Here is a 19,064-nt window from a genome sequence, read left to right as displayed (position 1 = left end):
CCGCATCAGAAATGTGGTTCTAAGAAATAAAAGGTAACCACACAAGAACAGTAGCACTGCTTTGACGTTGGGTGCCGCCAGTCTGCAAAACCGAGCGGAGAACTTGTGTCTGACAGGGTATGAGGTACCGTGTAAAAGTGTGTGGCTTTACGCCAAGTGTAGGTTTTATACATCGTGATTTGAACGTGGAAACATTTTTACACAACATTTCCGTGCGCACGCACCGTTTATGCATGAGGCCCCTGGTGATGTCTGTGAATCTCAGACTTCAACCAGCCATAGCATGCCAGGGATATGCGACAAAGTCCTTTAACAGCTTTAATAGACCTGCCATTGCTGTGTCCTAAAAATGATGATGTCCTGACCTAGGGGGACCATGTAGAAAAAGTGTTGTCATTTCTACTTTCTACACGATGTGAATGAAATGTATGCAAATTCCCTTAAATTAAAGTCCGCAATGTGCACTTTAATCACGTGTCACGGGGCGCTGAATATGTATATGTAATACATATATACTGTATACATATATATATAATTTGTGTGTATGTGTGTTTTTTGTAAAAAAAGTGCAGCAAGACACACAGTAAAGTGATTGAGAGAAATAGATGGAATTGATTTCATTGATTTGTTGCAGAAAACAACACAGAATTGTTCCTTCCAAGAAGCTCTGCTGCTAGTTGTGAGGTTGGTTTGGCACATTGTTTGTAGATTTCACCTGTCTGTCTATCCATTACTCAATCTACCTAATTAAATTTAGCTACACTGGTGGTTGAAGCCTTTCCTATATAGCAACATTAGGAATAAAACAACCCTGAATGGGACACCAGTCTGTCACAAAACAGGATTTCTCTTGGCAATTAACTGTCACACTTTAGCTTAACTTGTATTTCTGGCCACACCCGCACATTAAGAGAGAATACCAAGATATGAAGTTGGTCTTTTGGAGTAGTGATGCAGCTGCTTTAACCTCTGAACCAATAATGGAGATTGTAGTACAGAGTTTATATGTCACCAGGTAGCCTGACTCAATTTGATAACCAATCGTTAATAAGAAATTGAAACTTATCACCGTTGTTTATGAACACTCTGCTGCAGATGTCTAACCACAACACAGATACTGATCTCTAACAGGAAATCTCTGTATTCACTTCCATTTTCTGAACATTAACATTATTGTCGTGCTGAAAAACAATGGCTGAAGCAACATCTTCTGCGTCCCAAGATCTGTTTAACTGTCCTGTGTGTCTGGAGCCGCAGATCGACCCTGTGTCCATCCCTTGTGGTCACATCCACTGCATGACATGCATTACGAGCTTCTGGGATCAAACCGGAGAATACAGCTGCCCTCAGTGTCGACAGACTTTTGTGTCGCGGCCTGCTTTGTACAGAAACACCTTGCTGGCTGAAGCTGTGCCAGAAATAAAAGATGGTTTTAGTCCTGAACAGAGTGATGCGGAGCCAGCATGTGTGGTGTGTGACATCTGCACCTGGAGGAAACTCAGAGCAGTGAAGTTTTGCCTCACCTGCTTGGCATCTTACTGTGAGGAGCACATCCAGTTTCACCAAGCGTCTGAAGCGCTGAGACGACATGTGCTGGTGGAGCCAAACGGACAACTCCAGCAGAAAATGTGCACAAGGCACCAGAAGGTTCTGCAACTATTTTGTCGGACAGATCAGACAGCAGTCTGCTACTTGTGCCTAACTGGTGACCACCTGGGCCATGACGCCAACACAACTGAGGAGGAACGAGCAACAAAACAAGTAAGGTGCCAATGAGATCAGGGATGGGCGATGAAATACGCTTAACTCACAGGGAAATAAATGCTACCATACAGTAATTCTGTGTGGTGAGATGAGTATGGGGGTCTTAATTGTTGTAAATTATTAATGATGTCAATGGTTTTGTGCAACCTGATGTATTTACTCATACCAGTGCAAGGTGTGCATGTGAATGTGTGTGCCGGGTGTGTTGATTTTTATCGATAATTAGTAGGCACCAGGTGCAAGTCCATCCATCCATCCATTATCCAACCCGCTATCTCCTAACAACAGGGTCACAGAGGTCTGCTGGAGCCAATCCCAGCCAACACAGGGCGCAAGGAAGGAAACAAACCCCGGGCAGCAGGTTCAAGTCAGTGAAGCTAAATATAAAGAAACTAGCCGACGCCCACCATAGCATACTGCAGTGTAAGAATAGGAGCAGAAAACGGTGAGAAATGAATTCAGAAATCAAGAAGAAATAAACACTTCTTGAAAGACGCATTGTGCATGTAGAATATCCGGCAAAGTAGGATTACATGTGAAAGTGATAAATAAATCAGGCTTTCCGAATTTAGGTAGGCCATGGCATCCTGATAATTTTGCTGCATGTATCTTGGACTTCGTGGAAATGTGGACGGTAATGTGATCATTTTGTCTACACGTACGTTGTTATTTTCAGCGTTTGCTTGCAGTGCATCTGTATTCAAACATTGTATTGTTCCATCTGCAGATCTTGTTGATGTAATCTGAGATAGTTGAGACGCGCGCCCTCTGTTTTAACATACGCATCTACGATGTGCTGTTGGAATAGTTTGCCGCTGGAGTACAAAATATAAAATGTATTCCTCATTGTTAATCTGTACGCGTAAAATTGGCATTGAGCAAGCCTTATTCGCTTGGCAGTTCTTTTATCGGGAACACATTGTAAATCTTTGTGCCAGCCAATGTCTCCGTAAGGGAATAAAAGTGGGTAAACCATAGGATTGCAATTCATATTGAGCGTGGAAATCTGTTTACAGGAGTTGCATATGGGATAGATGCAAATGTCCCTTTCGGCAGGCGTTTTGCCATCTTCTCCGATGAAAATCGCTGCAATGTCGGGGCATTGTATCGTCGTAAATCTTGCCTAGGGTTTTCCTTGAAAACCATTCGTACAGATGCTGTTGGATTGGACTGAGCGATTTCATGCATGTGTTTGTATGATTTAGCGAAGGGGTTGATGGTTCTGAGCATGGAATCTACCTGGAGATGTAAATTTTCGCTGCATTCAGAGTTTGCTTTATTTTGTAAGCGTACTGCAGTAGCTTGCACTGTGTCAAAAACATACAACTGTCCATATCCTGGAGAGGTAGAAGTGTTAGCATATAGTGGAGAGATTTGGTGATAAATTTGCCCGTGTATTTTAAAACAGTATGGTCCATGGCCAGGAGGTTGAGTTATCTATGCACCCATGGATGCAAATGCTAGAGAAGAGTTGTATTCTCAAATGTGTTCACGATAATTTTTAGCTTCTGATGTTTGCTGTGTAAGAAGCTGTTGTAAAGACACAGGTGGCTCCCGCAAAGGTGGTAAAGCTACTTTACCGTTGTGGCAGCGCCTCGAGTACTTGTTGGATGTATTACGCTCAGCAGGCCAGTATAGTGCATGACATGGAAGACGACCAATAGGAATCGAGAAATGCCATGTCGACTGCGTGTGGGCGGGACCGGTTTTGAAGTGGAAGCAGGACGAACCAGAAGAGAAATATATGTAAGAGATGGTTAGGGCAGGGAAAATAAAGATTATAATAATAATAATAATTCTTTACATTTAAATAGCACTTTCTTCATCACTCAATGTGCTTTAAATAGTTAACAGCTACCTTGATGATGTGATGGCAGCCATTTTTGTGCCAGTACACTCATCACACATTAGCTGTTAGGTGGTGAATGGGTGAGAGATAGTTAGCCAATCAGAGACACGGGGGGATTAGGGAGATAGAATGACTAGGCTGAGGCAAGCAGTTTAGCCAGGACATCTTGATATACCCTGCTCTTTACGAAGGATATCTGTTGTGACCACAGAGAGTCAAGACCTCGGTTTTACACGTCATCTGAAGGATGGCACCATTTTTACAGCACAGTGTCCCTGTCACTGCACTGGGGCATTAGGATCCACAGTCAGAACACAGGGTAAGTGTCCCTTGCTGGCCTTGCCAACACCAATCCAAGCTTTGCCTGGTTGGTCTCTCTTCTAAGTACTGGCCGAGCCTGAACATGCTTAGCTTCAAGTGGATGACCTCTTGTGAAGTTCATGTGGTATGGCTGCCAGATATTGTCTTTTGAAATGTGGTAGAGAAACAAGAGAAGGAGTGATTGTTTATCCAAGAGGTGTCTAGAGAGAGAACAGGAAGAGTATCTTCAGCCAGCATGCAAGCAAGGCAGTATAGAGGTTGGGTGGCGGAACATTAATCTCCAAAGCAGTATTGGAGAGAGAGCACTGGTGTGTAGAGAAAGTGGGAGGACCAAGATGTGGGGGCATCCAGCAAGAGGGCAGGGCACCCGGAGAACTGCAGCAACTGCTAGTGATGCAGTTTGTGTCAGTGTGGTGGTCCAGGATGTGGCAGGATGCAACGCTGAAGACTCCACAAGTCCCGGCAAGGATATAGAGAGAGAAATAGGAAGGGTTATCACTTGATCTGTGGGACGATTTTAACTATATTTATTGAATCTATTTATGTAATTGCACCACAGGACATATTTGTTTTTGATCTCATAACTAGTGAGACCAGCTATGTTATATGGGTTGGTGATGGTGGCACTGACCAGAAAGTAGGAGACAGAGCTGGAGGTAGCAGAGTTAAAGATGCTAAGATCTGCACTGGGTGTGACGAGGATAGACAGGATTAGAAATGAGAACATTAGAGGGTCAGCTTAGGTTGGATGGTTGGGAGACAAAGTCAGAGAAGTGAGATTGTGTTGGTTTGGACATGTGCAGAGGAGATATGCTGGGTATATTAGAAGGATGCTAAGGATAGAGCTGCCAGGGAAGAGGAAAAGAGGAAGGCCTAAGAGGAGGTTTATGGATGTGGTGAGGGAGGACATGCAGGTGATGGGTGTGACAGAGCAAGATGCAAAGGGCAGAAAGATATGGAAGAAAATGATCCGCTGTGGCAACCCCTAACAGGAGTAGCCGAAAGAAGAAGAAGAACAAGCCTAAGCCCACATTTTCCCCTAACACTGCCACATGGGACCCTATGTTTTTCAGTGGTCAAAAATGCTACTTCAGTGTGGATGGAAAGATAAAAAGAATGAAAAAATGTGTTTTCAGATTTCAATGATTTAGAGCAAGCTAAGTGCCCTGTCCTGTTCTGAATGCTTTCATAGATTGAACTTGGGGTGACACAATCAAAGCTCCTGAAGAGGATTCAAGAAAAACAGAAGGAACTGCACCAGATCCGACACAATATTGATCTTCTCAAGGTAAGCTTTAAAGAGCTTTAAAGAGGTGAGTTTAACTGTGGAAAAAAAATGATTGATTAAATTATCAATTATTTCAAGAAATGAATCAAACTTAGGAAAAAATATTGAAAAACAAGAACTTATAATTTCTTTCTCAATACTTGTGTATTTTTGTCCAGCGGACTGGCATCCCATCTACAGTTGGTCTTTACTTTGATTTCAGTGCTCCATGGATAGGCCTCACCCCATAACCCTGAAATAGTTGAGGTGATCTAAAAAATTGAACGGCTAAAGACTACAAATGTGTCTTTTTGACAGTTTTCTTTAAGTACTTTCAGTAAAATGTATTACCTCCCCTCTAACTTAAAAAGATTCTTTTCGACACACTGGGCAGCTTTTTATATACTCCAGTGTGGCAAATTTATTTAATAAGGATTTTCGAGAAACTTTTACCCTTCTGCAATGGAAAAATTTAGAAGACATACTCGATGTACATGAAATCCAGTCGGCCTCATTGGGCTTCACTGAGATGGTTTAGGCTGGCCCAAAACTTGCTGTAGTGTGTCAAGCATGAGCGTCTGAGGATCTCCTTCCAGTCTCTGATAAGGTATGCAATAACCTGCCAGGACAAGAGGGGGCGCCAAAGCTAACCATATCATCTCTTTTCTCTTCCAAAACTCTGAGAAGCCACCCAAAGAAGGTACCCCAGTCATGCCCCCACTCAATTAAGACAAATCCGAGGGCTCCCAGAAGATGGTGTCTTTGCTGGTGGAAGTACATTCCATATGAACAAGACCCACTTCAAAGAGCTGAATATTTTGAGAAGTCGTTTAGGCTAAAAGGGCACTTGTTATGCCTGTTTTATGTTACTCCTCCATGCGCCCACTTTTGTTTAGTTTTTTGGATACTTGCAGTAAACAGGGTGGCCCAGTTGGCACCCCAGATTTTCTTTGGTGCTTATTTGCTTTCCACAAGTGCCTAATAATTTTATACAGACAGTAGGGAGCTACTTCAACCACTACCAATCTGAAAGAACGAGCATAGGGAAAACACCTAATAAAATCAACCATTTCTTCACAAAAGTTTTTTGAGGTGCCACTAAACCTGCATTTCCTAGCCTTGTTGATTCCATCTTATTTTTTTTTTTAATCTATGAAATAAACAGGAAAGGATGAGCATAGGGAGAACACAGAAGACCAGAATCTTAACAAATTAGCCATTTCTATTTTAATAGACTTTATTGCGCTGTCGGGAGATGTCTCTAAACTTGTAGTACCTGGCTTTCTTGATCTGTCAGTGCATAATACAAGAAGGGATGAGCATAGGAAAAATAAAGAAGATGAAAACCCTTAATAAAAGATACCCTGTGAGCTTCATTAGGTGGATTCACTGTGCTGTTTTGTCGTCCTTGCCAATTCTTACCTTGTTACAAAACCAATTACTGCTCTTTGGCATCATTTCCTTGGCATGTGTTTAACTTTTATGGAAGTTTTTCTGTTTATTTTATTTTCAAATCCTCTCTTGGGTTCTCCCCATATTTGCATGGATTTCCTCTGGGTGCTCCAGTTTCCTCCCACAGACAAAAGAGATGCAAGGCAATGCTAAATTGGTCATAGAGCATGTGTCTGTGGCCTGTTCACCCTACAATGAATGGACCCCTATCTAGCTGTTGTTCTTGCCTTGTATCCTGTGACTAATGGATAGGCTCCAGCTCTTCCGCACTCCTGCCATGGACAAGTTGGGAAGATGGGCGAATTGGTCCCTAATTGGTGTTGACATTTTTCTTATAATCTTTAGATGCAGTTTCTGGTTACATCACATCATCTTATATCTTATATCATGGCAGACATGTATTTAAAACTAGCTGGTGTCCCTAGCCTGGTGTACTTTCCCTTTCTTTAGATATCACTCTCCCTTTACCCTTCTAAGAAGCATAAGATGTTATTGCAGTGAAACCCCACCTATAAAGTGCAGAGCAGGTATAATGTCACTCCCCCATTCATTACTCCATTTTTTTAATCAACTTTTTGGAAATCAGAATCAGCTCCTCATCAGATGAGGAGCCAGCACATAGCGAGGTAGACCCACACTCGGACTCATTACAGTCACCCACTGATTTTGGGATGTGGGTGCAAATTAGGACTATCCAGTGAAAGTGCAATTATTGGAAGAACATACAAAATCCGTACAAAGAGTGACTGTTCCAGGATTTGAACCTAACCTTCTGCAGTACAAAAAGTAAAATTGTGTGCAGTCTCAGCTTCTAATCAACATTTCACTCAATGTGGTGGTTTGTTTCATCAGAGCTCAGCAGAGAGAGAAACCCAAGAGAGTAGAAAGATCTTTACCAGCCTGGTTTGCATCATTGAACATGCTCAGAAAAAAGTGATAGAACTAATAAGACAGCAAGAGAACAGAGAAGTGGAGAAAGCAGAAAGAGCAGTGAGCCAGCTGGAGAAGGAGATTGAGGAGCTGAAAAACAAAAACGCTGAGCTGACAGAGCTGTCAAAGACTGTCGACCACATCCACTTCCTCCAGGTGAGAGCGTCGCTTCTAAAGAAATCAAAGGCTTGTTTGACTTTGTTTGATTTCAAATGACTTGTCCACCTACAGGTCTTTCCAACGTTGTACATTCCTCCAGAGAAGCACCTTCTCAACAACAGTGCTGTCAATATGGATTTCCCATCCAAAGATCTGAGAAAGGAACTATCCCGCCTCAAAGAACACTTGGAGGAGATCAGCCAAGTGGGATTTGTGAGGAGAATCGATAGGGGTAAGAATACTTAGGTCATGTTTATAATGTCATGTACGAGAGGTCCTGAAGTGGATGGATGCAGTGTCTCACCATTGTCCTCGTTTTTTGTTTTTTACATACCTCTTTTTTGTGTCTTTATTCAGTCAGAGCACCTCCAGCATCAAATATACGAGAGGACTTCTTACAATGTAAGGCCACTTCTTTTCTTATTAGACAGACACAAGTTAGGTGCAGATGTTTAATTTTTTAATGATTCTGTAAGGTTTATTCTGATATAACAGGTGCACTCTGGGTAAAGCTCTCCACCAAGGACAGTATGCATGGTGTTCTTCCCAGGCATATTTGTAGACCTAGTTAACTGTTTGAAAACTGGAGCATTTTAAATGGTTGCTGATTTAAATGATCAAATATATGTTCTTATTTATTAAATATGTTGGTAATAGAGAGTAATATCCATCCTTAACATCCTCAGGAGTTGGGCAGTGTGGTATAGTGGCTCCACGGCACAGATGAAAAAGCCCAGTTTTTAAATAGATAATCGTTGCAGTCATGGCTTATAGAGGGGGGCACGGTAGTTTGGCCGGAGTGTTTCTCAGATGCTACGTGAGGTGTTTCCTCTTTTAAGTGCACAGGTGAGGAATCCGTATCCGTAAATGATGCTGGGAACTGTTAATTGCCACACCTGAGCCACGTCCCTATTATGTATAGTAGGAGCGCAAGAAGAAGGTGGACTGAGGTTATGGGAGAAGAAGGTGGCAGGAAGCTGAAAGCCGGTGCGTGCAAGCGTGAAGTGAAGTGAAGCCAGGCTCGCTAGAGAGATCAGGCAGCTGGAAGGAGAGCCCCTCGGGAGTGTTAGGCCGACACTCGGGGGCAGCTAGAAGTGGTCGCTCCTGCTGAGCACATTGGAGCAACAGGAGTGACTGGAAGGTGGTTGACTCACCGCATAAGGCCATGGTAAGCAGCAGGAGTTAGGAAGGCTTAGAGTGAACCCCAGCATGAGCGCCCTGGCCGTTGGGCAACCTAAGTCTCGGTCTGACAGAGCCAGGGACCGAAAGGCAGCCAGACGTGAAGTAGGTCAGCTGCAGGTAGGGTGACTCCCCTGGTGCATAGCCTGGATGGGAGACGTCAGTAGAAGAAGGCAGTAGAAGAAGGCACCAGGCTTTGTTTTAAAGGACTGCTTCCAGCCATAGTATTTTAACCTCGTTTTTATGGATTTATTCAAGGGATTTTAGCTTCCACATTTTTCACTTGTTTTTAATGGATTATTTATTTAATTACTTTTTGATGCACTGCACATTATTTGAACACTTTGTTTTTGGTTTTGCTGTTTTTAAATAAAAGCACTTTTGCAACCTTTTGCACCATCTCCTGGCTTCATTGTGATGTATTCACTATCCAGCTCATCTGGTGACATTACCGACGGTGTCGGGTTCAAGAGCTCCCAAAAGCGAGGTGGGAGCATAGAGAATAACCCGCATCATCACAGGCGGTGCCATCCTCACTCACGAGCCAGCCTTCGTTCGAGTCGCTCTACCTCTCGCCACGAGTTGGAGCGCACCTTGCCTCCACTTATCTAGCGATACCTGTATGTTCAGCAGTCATTATCATCTAGAGATTGTTAAAGAGTAAAGTTTGTGGTGTTTGAGAGAAAGATCACAGCTACGTGTATTTTAGAGGGTAGCTGCTTTTTGGCAAACATATCACAGCCACATCTTTTTCTCCCTACGCGGGGGATGCTCTCCAGTCAGAGCTGAAGAGGATCAGATACAGTGGCAAAGTTTGACGTTGGAGTGTAACTACCTTCCGCTTGGCCAGATATACCTTGCCAATTTTTTACATTTTTGGTAAAGAGATCACAGTTACATTCTCGCCCTGATAACAAAACCAAAAATACTGTATTGTATATCAAGAGGCCCTCAGATACGAAAACTATCAATATAAATTCTTAATCATTTTTTTATCGATTTTTAAAGTTTGTCCTGTTTTACTACTGCGCGGGTGGAGCCACGGAGGACAGCTAGTAAGATATAAAAACAAAGAAGAGATGTAAGAGCCAATCTTAATGCTTTAAGTTAAACTTATATTAGTGTTTGTTTAATTTGAATAGAATATAGTTTTCTTTAATAGCTATTAGAATAAGGTATAGTCTTTTATGCCCTGTAAGTCAATATGAAATAGAGCCTTCCTACTATAATCAGTAATGCAGTGTGTTAACTGAGTCAGGTCTCATAGCTAGCAGGGACTGAAAGACCCAAATACAGCATGAAAATGAGATACACGTACAGTTTTCTGAACGTTTAGAAATGGTTCAACTGTATAAGCAAACTTAAAGAAACGAAACAAGATTTATAACCTTTAAACAGAATTTTTCTCAAACAAGAACTTTTCTTTTCTTTGTTATATCAGTTTTTTTTCTCTATTTTTTTGTATGAACTGTTTTACTTTGAATTTTTACTAAAGTTTTTAAAACAAAGATATTTTTGTCTGTGGAATCATTTCAATGCATCAAGCTATTGCTGAATCTCATTTTCAAACTAGAGCTGCTGAACTGATAATTTTTGGTAAACACAGCTACAAGGACGATAAAATAGATAGATAGATAGATAGATAGATAGATAGATAGATAGATAGATAGATAGATAGATAGATAGATAGATAGATAGATAGATAGATAGATAGATAGATAGATAGATAGATAGATAGATAGATAGATAGACTTTATCAACCCCAAGGGGAATTCAAATAGCAATAAGATACAGAGGTAGCAGCAAACATCAAAGATAACAGACAGTAACAGTGATAAACTCATAATTGGTATGCCAGTTTGTTTTTGGACTATGCTGAACTTTATTCCTGTTCTATGCCAACCCTCGTGTCACTTGCATTCACACCAAATACTTTGTAATTTTTCAATTTTACATATACACTGAAGTGTGCTAAAGGTTTGTTTTAACTCTGTCTTCCCTTATTTTCTTTCTCAGATTCCTGTCAACTCACCTTGGATGGCAAAACAGCAAACAAAGTATTGGCTGTATCGGAAGAGAAGAGTATGGTAGCATGGAGGAAATATCCCCCCCGTCACAGTCATGGACGTAAAAAGCCATCTATAGTTATGCACCAGATTATGTGTGGAGAGAGCTTGGCCAGCACTCGCTGTTACTGGGAGGTGGAGTGGAGTGGAGAAGTTGACATAGGACTTGTATCTAAAGGAGTCGCCACCAAAGCAAAGCCCCATTTTGGAGATGATGACAGGTCTTGGTGTTTAAGTTGTTCTTTTCGATTGTATTCCTGTTTTTCTGCAAGGCATAACAATGTGGAGACGATAATAACTGCCAACCGCTGTCCCAAAATAGGGGTGTATTTGGATTATGCAGCTGGGTATCTTTCATTTTATAGCGTCAGTAACACAATGTCCCTTCTGCACCAGTTTAAGGCCACTTTCCCCAAGCCACTCTGCCCAGGGTTTGCCCTTTTGTATGGATCAACTGTAAATATTTGCCAGTTGAAGTAGCTTGATAGTCTTCACCAGTAAAAATAAATTAGGTTGTTACATATTGTGAGGATACATCAGAAAATAACTGCAACGTGTTAATGATTAAAATATGAGTCTGCATACCATAAGCTTTTGAGCATCTTTAGAAAAGTTTTGTTAGGTGGTAAGCTATACATGTGCCATATACTGTACCCATACATCCATATAACAAAGGCATCAATCCAATCCACGGTCACAAGGTGCCAAAAGCCTTCCTGGTAGCATCAGGCACAAGGCCAGAGCCATCCCTAGACAGGGTGCCATTGAATCACAGGGAACACTCACTCACACACACACACTCACTCAAAACAAGCCAATAACAAACTGAGGGGGCAATTTCAGGACAGTTAAAAACTTTTGTAAGATCTCAAACAGCAAACTATTTGAGATCTTACAAAATGTCATGAAGCAAACTGCATTCATCAAGTTAGGCATAGGCAACCCGGCTTAATCCCATTACAGGACACAGCAGGCTGGAGCCTATCCATGGGACATCAGCTTGGTTCCATTAAACAGCCATGGATGGGATGAGGGAGTCTGCTACACATCACGTTTGCACACAGAATCACACCAGACCAAAATTAGCGCTGTCAACACACATATCAATATTCAGGAAATCCATAGTAGATGTTTCATTGAATCAGAGAACATTGTCATTATTTTTCTATGAGTTTGTCTTTTGTTCATATTCTATCACTGTCATTATTCTAAGGAGGTATACAAGTAAGACATTCTGTGCTCTTTAAGACCAAACATAAGCTCCTCAGTGTGCTCTGCTTGTCTCTAGCACACTGCTAGTGACCTCTAGTGGACAATAATCTACAGTTACAGTGTATGCAGTCCAACTCTTTCCATTGGTGTGGCAATGCACTCTATCAGTGCATGCTCCCAACCTCTGACCTCTGATATTCCCAATCCAGGTGTTCCAGTTTCCTCCCACTGTCCAAAGACAGGCAAGTTAGGTGAATTAGCAATGCTAAATTGGCCCTAGTGTGTGTTTAGTGTGTGTTTGGTGTGTGTGTGTGTGTGTTCACCCTGCAATGGACTGGTGCCTTGTCAATGGTTTGTCCAGTACCCCCAACAACCCTTGTCTAAATTAAGCAGGTAAGAAAATGACAAGACATTTCCAACCCGTAAAAGCTATAGAGTAGGTTAGGTAGACTTTGCCCTATAGATCTGTGGCTTCCTGGTAACAATCCTTGCCTGTTAAATCAGCATTTCTCAGCCTTTAAGTATTTGTGACCCGAGTTTTCATAACAGTTTTAATCGCTCCCCCCTAACGCTTTTTTGAAACCCTAATAAAATGTATTCCTATATTTTTTTGCTGCCGATACACCTCTACAAATTTTATTATAGCTACTTAACTTTTATCGACATTTATCAATAGATGTATTTTTCATATTTTCGATTCTTGTTTTCTTTTTTTCACATCTCCGCGCCCTCTTTTTTGTTAGGGGTGCGCCCCACAGGTTGAGAACTGCCGTGTTAAATAAATCTTTGAGCCGTCTCCTGATTCCAATGACATTTTAAGTCGTATGTGCTCGTTCAGTCAACTAATTAATTATCCCCTGAAAGAGCATATCAACCATCCGAGCAAATGCATAGAGCTCAGCGGGCACAAAATAGGTGGTCAAATATACAAGATGGTGGGAAAAGTGGTGTCTAGAATGAATGTAATAGGTACTCAACTGAAAGATGTTCAATACAGGAGAATATCCAACAATGAACAACTGGAACATACAACACTTGGGAAAAATGGCAAGGTCACTGATTTAGAAAAAGGTACTGTAGAGTAAATGAACAGATTCCAAATAGAGAGCAGACCAGGACAACCTGGTAATGTTTGGTCTTCCTGAGGGAATTCAACGGGCAAACCACACAAAATTCAAGCAGGAGTTCTTCACCAGATGTCTTGGAGACGTCTTTACGGAAAAAACGGAAAGCTGAGAATACACATTGCTTAAATGGCAGGCACTCGCTAACAGGCTTAATGGAGAACTCTGCAAAATTTCAGGATAAAGAAAATGTGCTCTACTACAGTATACTCACGCGTAAAGGGAGATGTTGTTTGATGGCAATTGGATGTGTATTTATTGTATTTCAGAGGTGTATAACGGCATTAAGCGGCAATCGTGTCTTTCTGGAAATCATTATAGCTTTATCTAACCATCCAGGCTGAAGAGGGCACATTTAATTTAATGTGAGGAAGTGGAGAATACCCTGAAAGCAAATTTCACAAGCTAGATAGCAAAGCTGGAACAGCTACTTTAAATATTGAAGAAGGGCTTTATTTTATTCTAGAAAAAAATAAGAAATACTGAAGTGCGCCTGAAAGTTTTAAACAGTAGTGTTTTCTGCAATACAGCCCACTGGGGCACAGCTCCACTAGATGTTGTTTTAAATGAGTAATAAGCCTCCCTCAGTAACTTAACTTATTATTAAATGTATAACATAACCTTAACCTTTCTTTGTTTTTCTATGCAATTTTTTTCCAATTCTTAGTCGTCTGTGTGATGCAATTTTTTACTTAGAAAGATATTGTGTTTTGTAATAAGTGACAGTGTCTATGTGCCAGGCGCAGCGTGCCAAATTCCAGCTGAGAGGCCCGGCCCTCTCTATTGTTCTCAGTTTATCCTCAGGCCTATGTCTGTAAATACAACCTGAACTGTCACCAGTCTTGCACACAAGAAAAAAAAAGGTCAATAAAATGTTAATGAAGGATTGAAAAACAAGCTGGTGACTCAGTAACATCCTATGGACTGGCACAATTCTCCTAATGCAGTGTTAAGAGCTGTTTTCTCATTTCCATTCGTTAGAATTTAATTTACACCCTTCATGCAGATTTTCATCGCTCTTAATTTTAGCTCGACTAACATTTGTTTTTTTTCCTAGAATTATGTCCATAATCCTAGAACTTCATATTTTTACTAGACTAATCACATTTTCCAAATTATCATTTATTTTATGACTTGACAACTCAACCTTACTATCTTCTTCTATAATACGCTACCGTGGCTCTCCATTTGTCTGTCCAGGATTTGAAATCACCTGTAGCTCACAAACCGTTTGACCGATTGACCTGAAATTTGGTACACGTATACTACGTGATGTCTACTGTTCGGTTTCAGGGTGATGATTGACCTCCAAGGTTGTTCCTCTTTTTATTTTTATTTTATTTTATTGTAGAATCAACTCTCAGCAGTGGCCAACAGGTTGCCGCATGCGTACAGGCGCCATTCTCGTTCCCTACCACCTTCGCCGTCACTTACCCTACCTCTTCATATCTTAAATCGTTCCTGAGGCAGATTGAAGACTTAAATGCCAGCTTAAGTGAAAAATGAAGTAAAACGTACTAAGTAATTGCTACACAAACACTTACTTAATCAGTTTTAACATGAAAAGATGCTGATGAAAGAAGAGAAGAAGCGGACCGCTAGGGTGGAGAAAAGAAGAGCTGCTCAGGAAGGAACAAACGCATTAACTTCTGAGCAAATGAATAATAAAATGTACAGAGAAAAAGTGAAAACTACAAATGATCAAGTCAAGTGTATTCACTACACATTATCGTACAGTGCGCCATTACTGGTTATTAAATAATGTATTTCTAAAGAGAGAAAGCCAAGTTGCTTCATCACATCCATAATCTGCAACTATATGGAAGTTTATTTACGCTATTCAAAAACATTTTATATTGTGCTGTTTTATAAAGGTATTACATTATTTTGCAATAATTATTGTGTTATTTCACAAAACTATTGCATTATTTCACAAAGCTGTTCCTGCTGGGATCATTTTGCTTGCCTGTGCTTTGGTCGTCATCGTGTGCAATCAAATGACATGAACTGAACAGATGTTATAAATAAAATAGCAAAACAATAACATCTTGTTCTTTTTCTCTTTTTTGTACAAAATATTTTACTCTATGCTGACATCTAACTACTTTTACAAATTGCAGATAAACATGAATGCATTTCATCACATTCTCAAAAACAATGACCACTCGCCTTCTCAGGCCTCATAGCCTGGCATTTTGTTAGGTGTTACTTTGTGCCCGATGCTACAGTATGTCCAATGAGACCAATTAAAGTAGGTGTAGAAATGGACAGAGGATGAAATGCCTATAATTTAAAAAGAATACTGGTGAGAAATTAATAAATACAAATAGAAATTAAAATACTTCTGATGCGTAATAAGTGTTTGGAAATGCCTCCCAAGCTGATTCAGTCATTTAAATATATATATATGTATACACACACATAAGATTTGTGAGTTTACTGTATATATTTTGCTTTGATATTACAGTATTTGCTTAACCAAATTTGAAGGACCATTTAATTCATTTTAAGTACACTCTCTTCTGTTCTTTTTCCGGTTTTCCGTGGTGGTGATCTGCGCCACCACCACCTGATCAAAGCACCGTGATGTTCCTACATTGATGGATTAAAGGCCAGAAGTCCACGTGACCGTCATCATCATGGCCTTACATGAGAACCCTGAATACCATGACGACTGATTGAGGTCATGTATGTTAGGTAGAACGCCTAGAGGGGGCTGGGTGGTCTCATGGTCTGGAGCCCCAGCAGATTTTATTTTTTCTCCAGTCGTCTGGAGTTTTTTTTTTGTTTTTTCTGTCATCCCTGGCCATCAGACCTTACTTTCATTCTATGTTAATTAGTGTTCTCTTATCTTAATTCTTACTTTGTCTTTTTTTCTCTTTCTTCATCATGTAAAGCACTTTGAGCTGCATTATTTGTATGAAAATGTGATATATAAATAAATGTTGTTGTTGTTAAAACCATCATGTCTCAGTCACAGACAAATCTTTTTCATCTTAAAGTTGAGAAGTGAGAATTGAATGTGCCTTTAATATTGTTTTTTAATTATCAAATTTCTCAACAGGTTCTAGTAATAGACAAAGATATTGCATTGTTATGCAATTTAAAGAGCTCTGTGGTATTTGCCAGTTTATTGATAATATTCATGCAGCGCATAGAAAACCGTGTCATATGGTGTGAGGCACCACGTGTGTTCTGGACAATTCCTATGTGACATTTTGCTAGAGAACCCATTATATTGCCCCTACAGTAATATATCATAATAAACTATGGTGGGATTATACTCAATTAACAAGAGAACGACATCTAGAAAATGTGGAAAATTAGAATATTTTAAAGATATTTTTCAGGCAACCTAAAGCAATTTTTAATATAAATATTTTCTTATTCGATTCTGTTGTCTTCTTTTTCAGTAATATCAACATTTACTTCAACCTTTTGAGGAACACTCTGCTGAAAAAACATTTTAATATGTTGCTTACCCCTTGAGTTTTATATTGACTACAGAGAATAAAATGTAATCTCAGGTTTTCATGGAGAAAACAAATTGAATACAAGCCAATGGTGACCAGTGGTGTACAACAGCAAACAATATGAAAAATGCCCATGAGAAGAAAAAATAAACTCACAATTTTTATGCTGCACAATCCACATGTTAGTTCTCCAGTCCTTTTTTCACAAAATGCAAAATGCATACATTATTTGCTAAACATTTGTTAAATAAATACTTACAGAAAAATTATCATATATCATCAGCAAGAAACAAAATCCACAAGGGATTGAGTTTTTGAACTGAAGAGAGGATTCTTGACCAATGAATGAGAGGGAGAGACCTTTCTCACAGCGATTTCAAACAACAACCTAATCTGTAATTTAAACTGCGTAGAATGTTTCTCTGTGTTAAGACAGAGGAGTCTGCAAATTCTCCAGTGCTTTTCAACAGAGGATTTTAAAATTGCAACAAAAACTGAACTTTCCCAACACATTTTCTTGAATAATCTCATTATACTTAAACACTCCCAAATAAATAACAGACATGCACCGTATTCCATATCAATGTAAATGCAGCCTTTAGAACGAAGGCAGTGTACATTTTGAGCATGCTAAAAGGTTGAAAAATAGCATGCGGTACTTCTGTCAGGAACCATGGTGAGAGAAATGTGTTATGGTACCTTTCAGAATGTTTATTTTCATATTTTATGTAAAAAAAGATTTGAAATGCTGCAAAATTAAGTGCATAATACTGAATCATAAATCTTCTGTTCTTGCACATGGTTTATAGAAACCTAACAAAGATGAAAATTCTGATCTCTTTTTTGCATGTGATTTCAGAAGACAGATTTCATTAAGCAAGCTTTAATAAAGTTATTGTATACTCTAGGGATGAGTATTTTCAAGGTTCACATGTGTATGTAAGGAGGTTATCTCTACAGCCTCATGGCTCTGTGGACACAAGTTCAGATTATTCTACAGTCAACATCACCTTCTTTAGTTTTGGTCTCTTATTGTAAAGACATGACGATTACATTAATTGGTGAGTCTAATATGACACAGTACAACTGAGTGTGGGTGTTTGATGAACCAGTGGTCTATGGTGGGGTCCTGCTTTGCTCTGGGATAGGCTCTGCTTCTTAACGACCACAGTAGAAAATAAACTGACTCTGAAAATGGATGAACATGTAGCAGTGCTATTGGGGCTTGAAACTGCAACTCCCAGCAGTCCCTGCAGTGGCTGTGATTGGTCTTCTGCTGATGTTGCAGGGGCTGTTGGGTTCAAGGAGGCCAGCACAGCATTTAAAAGGAGGCCGGTGAGACCAAGAAGAAAAAAAGAAAAGTATTTTGTGGTTCGTGTCTGAAGTTCTTGTCTGATACCTGTGCTTTCTCATTTTTGTCCTGGATCATTTCTTGGTTGGGGTCTGGATTGTCTCCTGCCTGCCTGTTACGTGAAGACTATATGTGGATTTATGAAGAAAGGAGCGCTCTTAAGCCCGTCAACCCATCTTCACCATCTCAGGAACTACCGGTAGGACTATCTTTACATTCCCCTTCAACGTGCAGATCTCTGGACTATTTACCTTCATCTTTACATTACATCTGTGGACGTTTTTTCTTGGACTTTACTGTGTGTGGTTTTTGTTTGTGGTTTGTTGTATTTAATGTATAATCACGTTTAAGGGGAATTGGGGTGGGATTGTTGTTTTCATTTATTATTAATACATTCTTTATTTGCTGTTTTATTACCGGTGGATTTTTGTCTCTGCTTGTGAGTGCGTGAGGGTCGGGCCAAGGCTGGCTGCATCCCTGGAATCTCCACTAAAAAAATTCATAAATCACCGTCTCTTCAATGGTGTGAATCTTAGTGGCACCAGACCGCTACAAACAGATGTTATCTGAGACATCCTTCAATGCATTGCTGCTCATGTGACTGCAGTTGAAAGATCAAGAAGACATGAGCTTGTTTTTGCAGTAGGATTTTACTTTAAATTAATTAAGCTTATGTGGACTGCTGACAATTGGTCAGTGGTGTGCAGAGGCTAGAAGATGACCGGAGAAAACTCCTTGATTGTATTCCCCCTAAGGTGAGGTGCTGTGAAAGTGAATGATAAAGAAGGTATAGCAATATGATAAAGAAAGGCATATTAAATAAGAAATAAACACTTTATTCAAATTAAATATTCATTTAAGTTCATTTCCCTAAATTAGATCTCCTCTCCGAAAACAATTGTACTACTTCATTTTTC

The 19,064-nt window shown here is 40.1% G+C and overlaps 1 protein-coding gene across 1 annotated transcript; it reads left to right on the top strand.

Moving 5' to 3' along the window:
- The first annotated feature begins 1,143 nt into the window (after positions 1-1,143).
- Positions 1,144-12,780, top strand: LOC120536938 (tripartite motif-containing protein 16-like). Its single transcript, XM_039765512.1, has 6 exons — positions 1,144-1,761; positions 5,127-5,222; positions 7,506-7,739; positions 7,815-7,974; positions 8,100-8,144; positions 10,938-12,780. The coding sequence occupies exons 1-6, from the start codon at positions 1,192-1,194 to the stop codon at positions 11,465-11,467; spliced, it is 1,635 nt and encodes a 544-aa protein (XP_039621446.1). The 5' UTR covers positions 1,144-1,191; the 3' UTR covers positions 11,468-12,780.
- Positions 12,781-19,064: the final 6,284 nt, after the last annotated feature.

Source organism: Polypterus senegalus, chromosome 10 (genome assembly GCF_016835505.1).
Source record: "Polypterus senegalus isolate Bchr_013 chromosome 10, ASM1683550v1, whole genome shotgun sequence".
NCBI lineage: Eukaryota > Metazoa > Chordata > Cladistia > Polypteriformes > Polypteridae > Polypterus > Polypterus senegalus.
This window is presented reverse-complemented; position numbering and strand designations above follow the sequence as displayed.

What these genes read in the sequence shown, in the direction of transcription:
- LOC120536938 (XM_039765512.1), top strand. Translation starts at nt 1,192, where the DNA reads ATGGCTGAAGCAACATCTTCTGCGTCCCAAGATCTGTTTAACTGTCCT. An exon ending in ACAATATTGATCTTCTCAAG is followed by an intron (nt 5,223 to 7,505) that starts GTAAGCTTTAAA and finishes TTGTTTCATCAG; the next exon opens with AGCTCAGCAGAGAGAGAAAC. An exon ending in ACGAGAGGACTTCTTACAAT is followed by an intron (nt 8,145 to 10,937) that starts GTAAGGCCACTT and finishes TTTCTTTCTCAG; the next exon opens with ATTCCTGTCAACTCACCTTG.